General features: G+C 43.4%; 1 protein-coding gene across 1 annotated transcript in view; it reads left to right on the forward strand.

Moving 5' to 3' along the window:
- LOC133365152 (uncharacterized) overlaps window positions 1-17,625 on the forward strand; it is a 45,937-nt gene continuing 28,312 nt past the window's right edge. The window contains exons 1-8 of the mRNA XM_061586624.1: window positions 1-354; window positions 4,932-4,983; window positions 11,344-11,429; window positions 13,101-13,148; window positions 14,194-14,322; window positions 14,810-14,887; window positions 16,094-16,176; window positions 17,080-17,205. Coding sequence (XP_061442608.1) covers window positions 328-354; window positions 4,932-4,983; window positions 11,344-11,429; window positions 13,101-13,148; window positions 14,194-14,322; window positions 14,810-14,887; window positions 16,094-16,176; window positions 17,080-17,205 — 629 coding nt within the window. The 5' untranslated portion in view covers window positions 1-327. The remainder of the gene's footprint in view (window positions 355-4,931; window positions 4,984-11,343; window positions 11,430-13,100; window positions 13,149-14,193; window positions 14,323-14,809; window positions 14,888-16,093; window positions 16,177-17,079; window positions 17,206-17,625) is intronic.

Below are 17,625 nucleotides of genomic sequence, written 5' to 3' on the forward strand. Positions count from 1 at the left end.
AATGTTTAGCAGATCAAGTTTCAGAGAAAAACAACCTTGAGAACATCAAGCAGCCACAGAGGGAGGACAGATTCTCACTCCCTGTTTTTGTTAAGGAATGTGCACAGAGTTGCGCATTTGGGAGGAGGCGATTGTCTCCTAGAACAGGGTGTTGCCTTCGTCATTGTCACACTTTGTGCGTGCAAATACAGGTACTGAGGTAAATGTGCTATTGCATGCAATCCTTGTTAAGTTAAATAACAAGGAACCTAGAGTAATTGATTTCATACAGGGTATTCATTGGTGAAAATTTCCTAATAGGGTACAAATGAAAGTCAATAAAGTCCAATGGTTATGGACATTGGATGGATTATGGTAAGAAACAGGGAAAGTATATTTAGAATATAAGGATAAGATTTATAGTAATATGATATTCTTTGATAAGCTCAGTTTAAAAGGTGTAATATGTTTTGTTTTAACCATGCTAATTCTTTACAGCCGAGTTATGAACAGCTGGAAGAATTTTTTTTTTGGAGATACAAAATTTTTTTTTTTTTACAACCAATGCCGGCTTTTATTTTTATTTTTCTTTATATCTGTTACAGATAGAATTATATTTGTAAAGAGAAATTTTATTTTCCTTTTTGAAGCCCCTTTTCTTTGTTTCTCTTAGTATTTTTGTATCTTTTTAGCAACCTCTGCATACGATCAGAGGCTAGAGAAAATTGAAGGCCTTTAGAATGTGTAGTTATGTTGTGTGTTTGTTTGTTGCAACATGGTATTTTGGTTTTTTTTTTGTGCACTTTTGAGAAGAAGTCTCATTTGTAGCCATGAAGGTATTATTTTTATATTTTCCTTCCTGTGCTGAATGATTTGCAAAGGAAGTATTAACCCCCAAATAAATTTTTTCGTGTGTGTGAGACACAGGAGATTTATTGCAGGTATTTTGATTGGAGCCTCATATGAAGCTGGTACCAACGCATTGGGCCTTTATATATATAGCTATGCAACAGATGTGCTATTCCCTAGCATGTGCTAAAAGCATAGAGGCCTGCTTAATTCTTCCACTGCCATGGAACCACTACCAATGGTTTGTGTATAAGGTTGCAAAGGTGCAAATATAAGGGTGTATGAGAGTTTCACCCCTCCTTTTTCTTTTAGTAGAGGTCTGTTTTCAAATGGTGAAGGTTAAGTTGTATGATATGTACAGATGTATGTAGAATATTAATAATGTGGAAAAAACAACAACAACATTATAACTTAGTGTTTGGTTATCTATGTGAGAATATGTATGAATTATACACATGTTTCCATACCTTATTCAAATAATGAGTGGTTTTATATTGGGTCTTATAATGTGAGAGAATGTTACAGATGCTATATAAAAGAGTGCTTGAATTAGGGTTTGTCTTTAATTATGATCAAATGGATATGTAAATCTTTGAGGCAAAATAAAAAGTTCCTCAGGGAAAGATATCAAGATTATTTATATTATGCACACCCCCCGATGCTTTGTTTTCCTCAAAAGGATTGTTTTTAAAGGACCTGATGGATTTGGATTTTTCCAGGAGCAACTAAAGGCTGTTATTGCCCATGTTAGTGGGAGAAAAGGCATTTCTAATAAGTCATACGGGGAAGATGGTTTTGAGAAACACAGTCCTTGTACTTTTTCCTTCCAGAAAGAAAGCTACTGCAATGAACTGTTTTTTTATATATATATATAATCTTCAGAAGTTATTTTTTATTCTATGTACAGAAACAATTAGAAGCAATTAAAAATGGGAGAGCAAGTTACACTCTAGATAGCACATGATTGCCATACAGTCATTTACATTATAGATAAGTACTCATAGATTAGGCACATGGAAGATTTTAAATTTTGAATTCCCTGTTTGGTTGGGGAGAAGTCGCCAAAAGAGGTCTAATCCTTATAATGCACCCCATTGTGGTGATTTTGGTATCTGGCCCTTGTAATATGGATCTATCTCATATGGCACAGTTATACCCTGGAAGTCAGCATTGGAGCCTGGGGGCAGAATTGTGAAAGGACTATAAGTCTACATTTCAAAGAGGGGGGAGTAATACGGCTTGGCTAACCCCATTTTTGCTTGAGGTGGAACCCAGGAGGTGAAAGGCCAAGAGCTATAACTCCCACCCCATTTTCCCACCCCATTTTCACATACCCCAACTGTTGGTATGGCTGGTAATGTGTTCTAGAGGTTTGTGTGCAGGAAAAGCAAGGGCAGAGTTAAACGTTGTTGCATAAATATTATTCCTTGGCGTGTACACTCCCATCATACAGTGAATCTCATTGTTCGTTACAAAGAGCCTTAGTTGTTTTTAGTACCAACTAAAAGCATATATGCAGATATACTCCACAGGCCCGAATGGAAAAGAGCTGAAATTTTAAAAACAAAATGTCAAGGATCAGCCAAGCGCGAAGATGAAGTGTTTTTTTTTTTGGTCTGAATTAATGGAAAAAGCATTCAAGACAGTGATACAATTTAGAAGTAACTTTCTTGTATTAGCCCTTTAAGTAAAAAGGTAGTTCAAGCATTTAGTGTAGAAAAGCTCTCCAAAGGAGGAAGAAGCCATATGAAAGTAAACTTTCAAGGGCTTCTTGAGGGGGGAATTGTAGGAAATAGCGCTGTAAGAAATAATGCTTATTTGGCTTTTGTAAAATTTGCTTGGCTGCAGGAAATAAGGACAATGCTGGTGATTCAGTGGACGTTGCTGTTTATGTAAACTGGCCTGGCTATCTCGCTGTTTGTGTAAACTATCTTGGCCTGAAAAACCGGTTGTGCAAGTGCCTTCAATGGCGCTGAGTGAAGAGACAACGCCTGGCTAAGGAATGTGGCGAAGGGCCAAACAAGCCTTATATGGAGAGGCATGAAAATAAGGAAGTAGGCTGAGCAAGCAGTTAATGTATGCATGATGTATGTAGTGCCAAGGGTATAAGACCTGGCTGCGTCCAGGGAGGGGCAGACTTGGCTTTGTTCGTTTCTCCACTTGCAAGTGATTCAATAAAACTCTGGCTTTACTTTTAAGATCGTTTCGTCGTTCCTTGAGTAATATTAAAACCTTGTACTTGGGAGCGGATCCTCGCCTAACAATAAAACAAATATTGTGGGCGTTTGTTACAGAAGGGTGGAGTATCACTATGAAATACAGCCCCTCTTCCAAGAACATAGGAAGCTGCCTTACACCGAGTCAGACCGTTGCTCCATCTAACCCAGTATTGTCTACGCTGACTGGCAGCTGCTCTCCAGGATTAACTCCTGACTGGAGTTGCCGGGGATTGAACCTGGGACTTTTTGCATGCAAAGCAGATGCTCTATCACTGAATTAGCAGACAATTTAGCTCAGTAGTCAACGCAAAACCCCTAAAGATTATGGGTGCTTCCAGACTAGGGGTCCAAGTTGCAAATGGATCATTCCAATCTGATTTTTCTGTGTACACGACTGGCATGCAGCCGTCCATGCACTCCATTTCTTAGTCTGAGATTGTTCATAGGTATCCTGCTGTTCCCTGCCCACACTGGTGGGTAGTAGTCCTTAACAGAATGTTTCTGTGCTGTGTTTCCCGGCCTCAGTCATTACTCCTCCACCCTTTCCCACCTTTTCCCATTTTGGGCATGAACGTCTTCACATGTGCCTTTAAAAACATTTTTCCAGATATCATTACTTGTTCGCTTTATCTTGTAATTAGTGTTACCTGTTTGTTGCAATATTTAACAAAATATTAACCAATTAAAAAATACTATGAAAAAACTTTTTTTCCACAGGTGCACAAGAACCATTGTTATCAGCCCCTAGTTATCCTGCTTCACAGTGGGCAAAATGGAGGCTTGTGCTTTGTTGCCAGGGCAACATCCATTTCCATTTGGTGTTCAGTGTAGCAATAAGATGAATGGTCCATTCATGCAAGGATTTCTCCATGCACAATAGAACATTCTCCCCAACCCCTCTCCGGTGTGCCCGCTAAATGTGTTCTGGAGTTTCCCCAGCCCTGAACAGAATGTGGCTCTTTTGTTTGTGCCCCAAACTCTGCTGGAGAAAAGCTGTCAGTAGGGTGTTGCTTCAGTCTCTCTTCACTGCATGAAGCTGAAGACTGGGGTTACTTTCACACTGGGCATTTGCTGTGGATTTTTGGAGTGCATCCGCATGACTTGTGAACAGAACATACCCCGTTCATGTTTTCCCTGTGCTTTTGCCTTCCTCCACTTAAAAAATCCAATTTTTTTAACACAATGGAACAGCTGTACAATTCCCCAGGTGCAGATAGCCTGTTGCCCAGCTGTTCACTAGGTTTTGTGGCCGAGTACCTCCTGTAGAGATTGCTGTAGAGAAGTTTACTTCTCTATGGTCCATCTCTCCATTCTAGAAATCAGGTCTGTCACTTTAACCCCTCACTTTCCAAATAGCATTGCCTTCATATCTGTTGTTTTTCTCTCTCCAAACTGTAGTCATGATCAGGGGGTGTCTTGGCCCTTGCTGCCCCCATCCTTTTGGTGCTTTGAGGACAGCTGCCAGGAAATGCCCTGGCCAGACACAAGGATTAAACATTAACAGTAACTCAATCACACTAGTAACATTACCTGCTTTTCACAGCGCTCACAGTGAAAGAGTCAGGCAAATGAGAGAGCAATGCTGTCAGCCATGGATGCTCTGCAGGTGGGTACTGTAGAGGGGAGCTTCAGATGAACTATTAAACATGCAGGGCATTGTAGAAAATACTCTGTAGCTAGCTGTGAACTATGCTAGCTCCGCTGCATCCTGCTAAATGTGTTTCCATCTTTTGCTTGAGCTCTAAGCTGATATCCATGTTGCCTACCCTGGTTTGGGACCAGGCTGCCAGATTGCACTTGCCTCTCCAAAACAGACGCCTAAGAGTTGGCTCAGCCGCTCCCTGATGCCACAAATTGAGCCTTCTGTGCTTTGCTTCCTTACAGGCTGACCAGGAAGTGTGTGTTCAAGCAGCTGTGGGAATTCAACAGATGCCAGGTACAGTAGCCAAGCAGCTGGAGGACGGGTACCCCTTTCTTAGGGGACTGTCGCTTAGCACTAAACACTGCGATGTCTTTCATATCGACTAATTACATGTAGGCAATGACAAATGTTCAGGGCAAAGCTGGAGCTTTTCAACCATCTACAGTGAGAGAGGGCCTCTTCTTAGCGAGGGAAAAAGTGGTAATGAGGAGCAACATGTACAGACAATTAGGTATCAGCAGGAGTAAGCAGTGAGCAGTTTTCTGTATCACATTCTTGCTGATGGGGCCTTTGGTAGAAATAAAAAAATGGAAATGGACTGCCTGCAAGTTGATCCCGACTTATGGCGACCCTATGAATAGGGTTTTCATGGTAAGCGGTATTCAGAGGGGGTTTACGATTGCCTCCCTCTGAGCCTAGTCCTCTCCAGCTGGCTAGGGGCTGATCAGCTTGCTACAGCTGCACAAGCCAGCCCCTTCCTTGTCTGCAACTGCCAGCTGGGGGGCTCCTTGGGACTATGCAGCTTGCCCACGGCTGCACAGGTGGCAGGGCACATAACCCCTAAGCCACTCACTGTGGGGGTGATCTTTAGCTGGCCCAGGAGAGACGAGCAGGGATTTGAACTCACAGACTCTGGACTCCCAGCCACGCTCTCCTCCTCACTGTGCTATACCAACTGTCTGGTAGAAATAAAGATGGTCTCTGTCTTGACAATCAAAGTTATATCCCCCCCTCCCCCAGATTCTTTAGGTCAATGTTGCCTGCTTACTAATCTGGACTATCTTCTCTATTTGTATATGTAGTGTAAGAATGCATGCCTATTGCCTTCTTGATCCAAGCATGTCTTTAATATGTATTTATTTACTAGGTGCTGCCCCCTTTAGCTATGTACACACTATGCATTTAAAGCACATCAACTCCACCCTAGTCTTGGGAACTGTCATTTGTTAAAGCTGCTGGGAATTGTAGCCCTGTGAGGGGTAAACTACAGTTCCCAGGACTCTTTGGGGGCAGTTATGTGGTTTATATGTATGGTGTGTATGCAGCCTTTCTTTCTCAGCTTTCTCTCTTTTTATTCTAATGTGAAAATCTAGCTGACATACGTTTGATTGTCTCTAAAGCCAATCGTGATGACACAGGAAAGATCCAGCATTATGCGGAGACCTTTACACAAAAGGATGTGCCTATCAGAGATTCCAGGGTTTCAGCAGGAAGCTTTTGGGGCTGGGAGCTAGCCTAGTTAATGGTATAATGGATTATGTGTGCTGCTGAGGCTTCAGAGTTATCTTAAGATGCTGACAGGGATATGGGATAAGGGATGTGCCCAATCAGCTACAGAACACCAAGGCATCAAACGTAGCAGTACTGTATCCAACACGGAAAGAAAACAGCTGCACGGATTGCTGTTTTACTCCTAAAATATTTGGGCATGATTTTTTTCAAGGGAAAATACTGTATTTATTCCTAAAGCATGGCAAATAAACTGCTTAAAAAAACCCTTCATGGCTGTCTGCAGGTAATACAATGAACATCCTAATGTGCCAAATCTGCCAATAATGTTGGCTGGCAGCATGAAGCTTCTGGATTGGCCAGGCCTAGGATAAATACTGATAGTCTGGCCTTCTGCCCCTAACTGATTGACTGAGCAGTACCTTCTCCTTACTGCATTCAAGCCCTTACCTGAGCCTCCAGCTTCAACACCTGAACTCAAGAACCCTGGGCTGGGAAATACACCCTCCAGATCCAGATTCAAATAGACCCACTGAAATAATTTTTTCTTTATTTCTATCCCCTGCGTGTTGACTCGCCATTGCAGGATCTCAGTCTGAGCTTAGCCTTATGGAGGAATTCCCTCCATGGAGGGTGAACCAGGGTTCTACCCACAGCACATTTGTCCCAAGGTGATTCCATCATTAATGTCCCCATGCCCTGCTGGCTCTGCCCCTGTGACCTCTGTGTGTTTGGTTGAGGACTGGATTGTGCTCACATGGCCTCCTCTGTATGATCACAAGCCCTGAGCAATCAGTACTCCACATCATGTGGAGGAGCCTGCATGAGGACAGTACCTTGCAGATCATTTCTGTGGAGATCAGAGGGGCAGAGCTGGATGGGCACACAGGAGGGAGCAGACCCACTCATCCCTCCACACATCAGCCCTGTGTGTGGAAGGAGTCTGTGGACAGGGCTACTGTGGACAGATAATCCTCTCTGAGGAGGAATGAGATCAGTCCCTCACCTAAAGCAGCTGTGTCTCAGTTCTATTGTTCAGCAAGGAAAGGGGATATTATCAGCATCATCCAATAAGGTGTCTGCAGTAATCACTCTAAAACATACATCTATTTCAGCAGCATTGGAATCTGTAAAACTGCTCTGAGCAGAGACCACGATAGAAGAGAAAGATGAGTATGTGCACCGCCATGGGAAATAACAGCTCTACAATACTGGATTGCTATGTTATTAGATGTGTAGATAGATTTTATTATTACTGGCTCAGATTCTAATGTTTATTGCACTGATATGCTAATTTGTACGGTGCCCAGAGTGGCTGGAGAACCAGCCAGATGGGCGACTAAGAAATTTAATAAATAAATACTTCCAGTCTTCTGAAAAGCTGCTTTCTGTTCAGGTTTTCCTGAAACCAAGGGAGTCTTTCCTGGGGAGTTCTGTAGATTTTTTGTTTAAGCATAGAATCCTTTAACACTTAATCTAGCAGCTCCACAACTGCTAACCCTATCATATGCTGCATGCAAGAAACAATAATCCCCTTTTCAATAGTGTCTCACCCACAACTTCTTCTTTTATCAAATTGCACAACATCAGCTGATGTTTGTAATCCATGCCCTGATGCAAGCAAAAATACAAAAAAATGCTAGTGAAGCTGCTGCAGAGCAGAACTGGGCTGGTTTCTCCTTGCTACTAAAACCCATACAGAAATGAACTTGAAACCTTGGTGCTAATCCACCCAACTAGATTATATGCCCTCTGTGAATAAATCCTATTTGTCCGCCTGCGTTGGAACATGGCAACCAGATAGTGTAAGGACATAAGTCCAAAGTAAATCCTGGATATGAGGGATATCAGACAGGGATTCAACCTCTATGATAGCCCCAGAATCTGACCAAAGCCTGGCCTACATGTGTAGCCAAATGTTTGTGTAGGGAGTGAAGGGAAGTTTAGCCCTTTTACCCTGCAACAGGTAAAAAAATGGAAATGGACTGCCTTCAAGTCGATCCCAACTTATGGTGACCCTGTGAATAGGGTTTTCATGGTAAGCTGTATTCAGAGGGGGTTTACCATTGCCTTCCTCAGAGGCTGAGAGGCAGTGACTGGCCCAAGGTCACCCAGTGAGCTTCATGGCTATGTGGGGATTCGAACCCTGGTCTCCCAGGCTATTCCCTCTCACGGCTACATTTCTATAGCCAACTGATGGAAAATCATCACACTATTGGCAATGAAAAGACACTTTATTTTGGCTAAGATGCAGTTGGTATATACTCATAGAATCATAGAATAGTAGAGTTGGAAGGGGCCTACAAGGCCATCAAGTCCAACCCCCTGCACAATGCAGGAATCCAAATCAAAGCATTCCCAACAGATGGCTGTCCAGCTGTCTCTTGAATGTCTCCAGTGTCAGAGGGCCCACTACCTCTCTAGGTAATTGGTTCCATTGTCGTATGGCTCTAACAGTTAGGACATTTTTCCTGATGTCCAGTCGAAATCTGGCTTCCTGCAACTTGAGCCCATTATTCCATGTCCTGCACTCTGGGACGATCGAGAAGAGATCCCGGCCCTCCTCAGTGTGGCAACCTTTCAAGTACTTGAAGAGTGTTATCATATCTCCCCTCAGTCTTCTCCAGGCTAAACATGCCCAGTTCTTTCAGTCTCTCCTCATAGGGCTTGGTTTCCAGTCCCCTGATCATCCTTGTTGCCCTCCTCTGAAACTGTTCCATTTTGTCTGCATCCTTCTTGAAGTGTGGAGACCAGAACTGGACACAGTATTCAAGATTAGGCCTAACCAGTGCTGAATAGAGGGGAACTAATACTTCACACGATTTGGAAACTATACTTCTGTTAATGCAGCGTAATATAGCAATTGCCTTTTTTGCAGCCACATCACACTGTTGGCTCATATTCAGCTTGTGATCAACGACAATTCCAAGATCTTTCTCACATGTCGTATTGCTGAGCCAAGTATCCCCCATCTTATAACGGTGCATTTGGTTTCTTTTTCCTAAGTGTAGAACTTTGCATTTATCTCTGTTGAATTTCATTCTATTGTTTTCAGCCCAATGCTCGAGCCTATCAAGGTCCCTTTGAATTTTCTTTCTGTCTTCCACGGTATTAGCTATGCCCCCCAATTTTGTATCATCTGCAAATTTGATAAGCATGCTCTGTACCTCCTCATCCAAGTCGTTAATAAAAATACTGTTGCACGCACCCCAATCTCTGAGCAGTGTGAGATTTCCAGGGTTCCTGTGCTTACCCAGGGTTTGGTTTCCTTGGAATGAAGGTCAGTGGAGAGGGTGGTGTCTTTTGGATAGATCTTGCTTCACCATCAGGCTTCCAGGGAGGCATCCCACAGCCATGGCACAGAGAGTCAGCAAGCCTCTCTTTCTTTCCAGTTCCCAGCTTCTACTCAAGACTAAACACTAACTCACAAGCTTCTTATTTGCTCCAGGATGAGAGGGCCTCCAGCCAGGTGAGGAGGGGAGAAGAGCTTCTCTCCTCAAAAAGTTCCTATGGCCTTGCTTTCCCGTCCAAATCCTTACACATGTTAATGGGAGCCATTTGACAAACTTGGCTGAATCTAATAGCTTATGAAAGGAACTAGTTTGACTAGTGGAGTAGGTTTCTTTCCTACAGTTCCACCTGTACAGATTCCAAATCAAAGGCTGGAAAGGGGCCCCAAAGAAACCATCCACCCCAACCTGCCAATCCTATAACAATATGTTCATGAACTGTGCAGAAAGGCCTGAAGAGACTGTCTCTTATTGTGTGAATACATCAACTGGAAGTGGCAATAAAGAGACACTGTGCTGTAACTATAGCTGCTTCCCACCCTGAACCCCTACCTTCACCCCCACCACCCTACTCTCTTGGTAGGGTATGTGCATGTGAATGCAATGCAGGCTTCCCTTTCCTCTTCCACAGATAATCTTTTTAGTTATCTTTTATTCACATAACCAAGTGACCTCATGGTAGATCCACGTTAACAGCTAGTACATTATCTCCAACCATTGCTCAGTGGTACGCTTGGAACAGCCTCAGAACTACACTTGGAACTACTCAGGTTGGTAGCGCTTCTCTCCTGATACAGCAATGACAGACAGGTAGACAAGAGAGCTATATATTCCAGCAAAAAGAAAAGAATTCTTGTAAGAAAAAATGAGACTTTTTAGATTATTTATATATGGAGACAATAAATGATGGTACAAAAAAAGAGCACAAATTCCCTCCTCTTCTTTGATAAATTATTATTTTGCCCAATTCTACATCCTGATCTATTTGCATGTGGACAATGTCCTACTCAGCACCGTGGTTGGTACAACTCGATATTCATTCATAATGTGATCCTCTGGATGAAACCAAGGACAAAGTGTTCCCTCTGATCTTTATGGAGATTCAAACTTTCCCAGCATCTCAGTCCTTCCTCTCAACTTCCAAGGGCTAAATCTAGAGGAAGGGTTGACACCAGCACATCTGGAGCTAGCTTAGTTGCAGGGGACTGCGAGAAGGCCTGTGAACTGTGCACCTTCTTCTAGAAAGGACTCAGTTCCAGTGTTTTTGTCAAGTTAAATTTCCTTCCTCTTAATCTTCTGAGATTAAAGCTGAAGGCAATGTGGCACTTCATATGTATTATCATAGGGCCATCATGTAGACTTCTGTGCCACGCAACTAAAGCACTTCCACACTAAAGTCCTTTAGTGCTGCCCACACATTGCTTCCCCACAATCAGATGGAAGCACATTTAAAACTGAGATTCTGCACCACATTTACCATTGTACTTTATTAACCAGTGATGTCATTCCCCATGGTCAAGATCCTTCTATAACATTTACTGACAAAGATTCCATTTGGTAAAGGTTACTTCAACAAATTTTATTGCTTTCAGGTTCTACCCATTTTATTGCTTCTTTTTGATCCTGGCTGGATATCAGGATTTTTGTTTTGCTAGTTTTTTGTTCCCATAAGGGTGGAGAGCCTTTACTTCCTCTCATTGTTATTTGTATAGTAAGAAAAGGATGGGGAGAAACAATAATAGGTAAAGACTCTCCTCATGCCCGTATGATAAAAGAACAGGTCAGACAGAGCATATGCTAGGGAACAGAGGCGGCTGTATTTCTAATTACTTCCTTTGCTTGATATTCCTTCCAGGCTCATTGAAGCAAGAGAGTTTCCTGGTGGTGAATAAAGATTCTAACCGTCTGATATTCATTAATAAGGCAGACAAAGGAATGCAGGTGAGTTGTTGTTGTTATGTGCCTTCAAGTAGATTACGACTTACGGCGACTCTATGAATCAGTGACATCCAACAGCATCTGTCATGAACCACCCTGTTCAGATCTTGTAAGTTCAGGTCTGTGGCTTCCTTTATGGAATCAATCCATCTCTTGAATGGCCTTCCTCTTTTTCTACTCCCTTCTGTTTTTCCCAGCATTATTGTCTTTTCTAATGAATCATGTCTTCTCATGATGTGTCCAAAGTATGATCACCTCAGTTTCATCATTTTAGCTTCTAGTAACAGTTCTGGTTTAATTTGTTCTAACACCCAATTATTTGTCTTTTTCGCAGTCCATGGTATGCGCAAAGCTCTCCTCCAGCACCACATTTCAAATGAGTTGATTTTTCTCTTATCCGCCTCTTTCACTGTCCAACTTTCACATCCATACATAGAGATCATGAATACTATGGTCTGAATGAAACAGCGGTACCTAACATGGTACCCTCCACATATTGTTGTACTCCAGCTTGCATCAGCCACAGCCAGCATGGCCAGTGATCAGGGATTATGGTATCATGTTCCCCAGCCTTGACCCTCATTGAAGCACAAAGGCAGACACTGCTATGGATGAGGCACCTCTTGGAGCGTTGCCAAACCCCCCCCCCCATCCTTCCAAGCCACGGGACTTTGCTTTATTAGATTCAGAAGACTCACTCTCAGGGCACTCCCCATCACCCCAATGCCCTATGAGCCAATGTCTGCAGAAAAAGGCAGTGGCCCTTTAAGGCTACAGACAGCTCCTATGCAAAGTCAACAGCAGGGCTAGGCTGGCAGGCGTTCAGGTGCCCTTGGAATATCTGTGTACCTTGCTGAAGTAACAGCTCCCTTTCTGTGGGTGAGAATACACCAGCCAGCTTTCACACTGTGATTTGTCCAAGATCCTGACCACTTCTGCCTTGTCTAAAGCCAGACTGCTTTACCTACCTTGCCCTGACCTTACTGGATGTGACTCTGCCCTACCTGCTATTACACTGCCCTGCCAGTGCGTAACACTGGTTCAGTTCACATCCCTTGTGAGCTCAGAGCTCAGCCTGAATACGACAGATGAGAGTGAAACTCCAAAAACATCTGGAGGGCACTATGTTGGTCTTCCCTGTCCTAAAGTGATGTTTGCTGGTATTCATTTATTTGTGAATGCCTGGTTAATGCTGTAGTGTGAATTTTGAAACACATGGGCTGGCCTAGACTGACTTTTCCAAGAGGATTCTTTTGTCCCAGACACATCAATTTCTCTTCTCCCACAAAAGGTAAGCTTTTTTCATATACGTAATCATGTGGATTCAGGCAAATCACATGGGAGTTACATGGGTGTCATTTAAACTGTATAGATTCTTGCTGGATGGAGCAGTGAAATTTTTGCTGGTTGCAATGGAATCACTGAACAAATAATCTTCATTGATTTTTTTGTTTGTTCTGGATCTTGGGTTAAAGGGAGAGCTCAGATCTCTAAAGGCATCTTGACACAGGTGGATTTAAATGTATCAATCTGTGTGCTCAGGTAAAGTGAACCCTGGATAGGTTCAGGCACTCCCAAACAACGACAATAAAGGGATGAGCAAGTCAACTGTAGCTGTAGATGCAAGTCCCTGGTTGTTCCAAGTACTAATTGAGCACTGCTGTCTCTTTCCAGGAAGGTTGCTTCACCATTGATGGAGTCTTCAGTCTGGACACTGGGCAGGTACAGCATACCCAGGATATTGTCCTGTGCAGTCCATGCAGTATATAACTAGATGATGTGCTAAGTTGTAAACTGGGCCAAAGCCAGGATGGAGCACATGGTGACCACATCACTGAGAATTCTGATTCAGCCCAACCCAAGCTATTTAATTTGTGACATGACAGCTTTGATTAGAAGAAGGAGAGCTAGTTCTTAGAACAGATTTTTCCAGGTTTAAAAAATGACAAAAACTATGGCACCTGTTATGGCAATGAATTCCACAAATTAATTACAGTAGGGCTCCACTCACACAGCGGTTACCTTCCGGACCCCCGCTGTAAAGCAAAAACCACTGAAAAGCGGAACTAATTGAAGATAATGGTGCGCGTCCTGCAATGAGCAAAAACCGCCGTAAAAGTGGAACAAGCGCCGTAGGAGCGGGGCCTTTCTGCAATTGACAACCACTGTATTAGTGGAACTCTGTAAAGCAGGGCCCTTCTGTATGCACTTTCTGTATGAAGAAATATCTTCTTTGGTCTGTCACTGGATGACCCTGAGTTCTACTATTGTGGGAGAGGGAGAAAATCTTCTCACTGTCCACTTTCTCCACAACAGGCATAAAGCTCTATCATACCCCCGTACACACACACCAGTTGCCCTTTTTCTAAACTAAGAAGCCTCAGATCAGAGTGGAGGTAATTTTGGAAATCTTGAATATTAAATGTCCTGGGAAAGATCCTTGTATCCTGTTGAGCTTTTCTTCCTTGTGAGAAAGATAGATATGTTAGCATTATCAGCCTAAGTTACTGTGTATTGCAAATTAATTCGAAAATGGATTTGGGAGGATACTTTCCTAAATTCTCAACATTTCAATTTGTCAAAAACCCTTTTTTTGGTTCACAGTGTAGGTTGTATTCAGGGAATGACCCAGTAATGAGGGCTTCAGTTTTTCAAGTGTCTGGGGCCTTTGAGACGTTACCCCAGGCCTGTCTGTTACAGATCTTTCCTGCATTAATATGTGCAAATGGCTGCTCATCCAGATATATATTTTTGACCTCCTCTCTAGGACAAGCTATTCCTGGACCAGTTACAACCTCTGTTGGCTATGGTGCCTTTTGGCTACAGCGTGTCCTTGCTGGTGTGTGAAACCCATCACTATGAACCCCGGGTGCAAATCCAAGCCTTTGTCCAGAAGGTGAGGAAGACTTATAGAAGATGTAGTCACTACAGAATCAAATTATGGCCAAGGGAGGGGGAGTGATAGCAGCTGGCCTCCCAGGGGATCTGCCTCCTTCTATCAAGGAACCTCAGGCCCGGGGACTGAATGTGGCCCTCCAAGCTTCTCTCTCTGTACCCCTCAGGACTCTCCCCAATCCATGCCTCCTCCCCAGGCCACACCCCTCATTGGCCCAATAGTGCTCTGCCAGTCCACGTGTGAAAGGCTTCTGTTCCATTATACACTGAAATTTACAAGTCAGGTAAATGGGAGGACAGCTCAGAAAACACTGGATTGCAGTGTGGGCTGACAGTGAAATCATTGGCTTGTTTTGGAATGAGTAAATGAAGTATAATAATTCCAAAAGAGGGGTGATGTGAAAGCATTCATTGTAAGCAGCCACTAGTGTATGTAGGGCATAAACTCTGTTGAATAACATTTTCTGAGTTCTCCCATCTGTCCTCAGGTAATAGAATCTGCCTTGCAAGAGTCCAGCCCTCCCAAAAATAGTGCTCGGTATCTCCAAACCATCAGCTTTGTTCTGGTAAGCATACCTTTATACGGTGACACCAGATCCATACACTCAATGCTCTTCCATAAAAATGTCCTTTTAAGAAGCATTGCTATGGTCCATGGGGTCAATGTCCCAAGCATCTGTTTCTTCTACAGCCCATGGCAATTGCATTTTAATTGCATGCACTAGTGCCAAACCAGGGACTCAGTGCAGACCCAAGACCCAATTTCCCACCCAGGGCAATTGATCCTTGCAAAATATCTCCCCTTGCTAAAGTTGTGCACTCCAACACCAGCCCTGCAAGGTAGGTAGACTGCCACCACCCCTTAATCTGATTAACCACTCTGAGTTAGGGAAAACCTAGAGCACAGGAACAACCCTGCCAGGGATTCCACAAGACAAAAGCCAAACAGGCACTCCTCATCCCGGAGCCCCAAGCAGACCCAGAACACAGTAGTCAGTGGCCAAGGTACCAGATTCAGAGCCAAAACTCTCCTCCAGCAATGAACACACATAGGCAAATAAGAAGTAGCTTTATTGAATAAAATATAAGTGCACAATTAATAGCAGCAAAACAGTCCCTTAAATCCCATACCCAAAACAGGACAAGGTAAAATTCACATAGAGAGTTCTAACACAACACAAAATAACAAAACTAACTAACCTATTCTATACTTACTGAAGAGGTAGTTGTTGCAAAGTCTCACCTCTCCCCAGAGAGGCATAGCATGGGTAATGAGGCAGTGGATCCCACACAGGTAACCACCCAAACAAGATGGAACCCAGGGGAACAAAGGCTAAAGATTTCACCCCTATACTTAAGGAAAAATCCCTAGTAACAGACCACACTAATTAGCCAATCAGGGGGCTTTCTCATGATGTAATTCTTCTTCAGGTCTCTGCACCTAAGAAGCATGTTCGCCTCTCTATTCTCAGGCCAAGCTGACCTTGGTGCTAGGCTCTCAGAGACAAGCAGGTGTCTTCAAAGATCTGCTAATTAGCAGCAGCTGCTGGAATGAAACAGCAATTTTTTCCACTCACTCAAAGGCCTCATTTCTGAACCAGATGAAACCCCACAGTTCTTTGCATGAGAGCCATGTTACATTCAAGCTTCCTGACAAGTTCTTAACAATGACTACGTTAATATTTGCACATTCTTGCTCGCCACTGCCATTTTCCAGCTTTCATTCCACTCACAGCTGTATTGATTCATTATTCACATCTGTGCCATTTCAGATCTACACAGATGGAAAGGCCCAAGACCTCCTCAGTCCCGGAAGCCAAGTCCTGCAGGTGATGGACCTCCCCCCGCTGGGGCTGTAAGCATCTAGTTCCAAGGTTATGCTGTCGGATTGGCCTTTGCTGAGAAAGGAAACAGCACAGTAAACGGAGAGGAAACTGGGATTTCACTTTTTATTGCTCAGGGATCAGGAAGAATTTCACCCAATGGAACAGAATGGCTTGGGATAGATCTGATTGGATGGCATGCACATGGAATTTTGTTCAGTTAGACTACAAATTATCTAAGGCAGTTGAAAGAGATGTGAACACGTCCTTTGACAGACATGCAGAGCTAACAAGATATTAAAACCAGTGTGCTATGGAGACCTGTTTGCTCCCTCTAAGTTGAGATATCAGAGCATTCTGTATGCCTAGCCATACTGGAATTAAGACTAAAGAGGCAGCTTTTTAGGCAAGAGATCCAGTAGAAGATGGAGGCTAGGCTAAGTGCTAAAAGGGCAACCTTTGCATTGTACCCACTGAGTTTCTGATGTACCTGTGTGACCACCACCCTCCTTATTTCTCCGGCACTCTTGTGGTTGCGCTGGCTTCAGTGCATCTCCAGCTTTATTTTCTGAAGTTGAAGACAGACAACACTAGTCAAACTCCACCCCTTTTTACTCCAAAACCTGAGGAAATGCAGCTCCTGTGCATTTCTCCTAGAAATCAAAACTGTTTGGTAGATCAACTCATTGCCGCTCCTTGGTGTGTCCAGTGAAAATGTTTTGCTGTAGGTTGGGCAGAGAGAATGATTGGTCCAATGCTTTGCTGTGGGCAGTCCCAAAAGGTCTGAGATCAGCAAAAGGGAAGGGAGATGTTTCTAGCCATGTGCAAACACATTTTAAAAGCATTTTAAACCAAAGTCTGGCTGCTTTTGAATCAGCTTGTGTGTCTGCAGCCAATGATGCCTCATACTGTCAACTCTCTCCTTCTCTCTGTAGGGTGATAGAAGACGCGACTGAAATAGTTGTGGCTGATGCACAAGCTGCCACTCAGTTCTACTTGCAGGGGGTGTCACTTTACCAAAGTTATTTGCAGCAGTCTTTCCAGAAGCAGCACAAAGCCATGTAAGGGCCACAAGAGGAGGAGTGCACTTTGGAGGGGGAGAAAGTAGCACACACCGCCAACTCTGAAATTCTCTCTGATGTGCATTCCTGAATGCATCTTGGAGATCTCCTCTCCAGAGGCTGAATATTCTAATTCTGCTAAGTTGTGCCAGTGAGCTAGCTTGAGTGCTACTTAGAAGTGTGCTGGCTAGACTCACATATGTGCAGCAGCTTACCTGTGCATCTTGCAATGTGCCATACAGGTTGATTGTAGTCTGGATGTGCAATTTAGCATGAGGAGCTGCACAGTCACTGGTTCAATCACTGTTCTTAGGTGGAGAGTGGAGAATGAGTCATCCTGTACTGCACTTTTTCCTGTTCCTTCTGGATAACCCATGCACTAGGCCACGGATAGCCAATTTGGTGCCTTCCAGATTATTT

This window comes from Rhineura floridana, chromosome 1, assembly GCF_030035675.1.
Source record: "Rhineura floridana isolate rRhiFlo1 chromosome 1, rRhiFlo1.hap2, whole genome shotgun sequence".
Classification (NCBI taxonomy): Eukaryota; Metazoa; Chordata; class Lepidosauria; order Squamata; family Rhineuridae; genus Rhineura; species Rhineura floridana.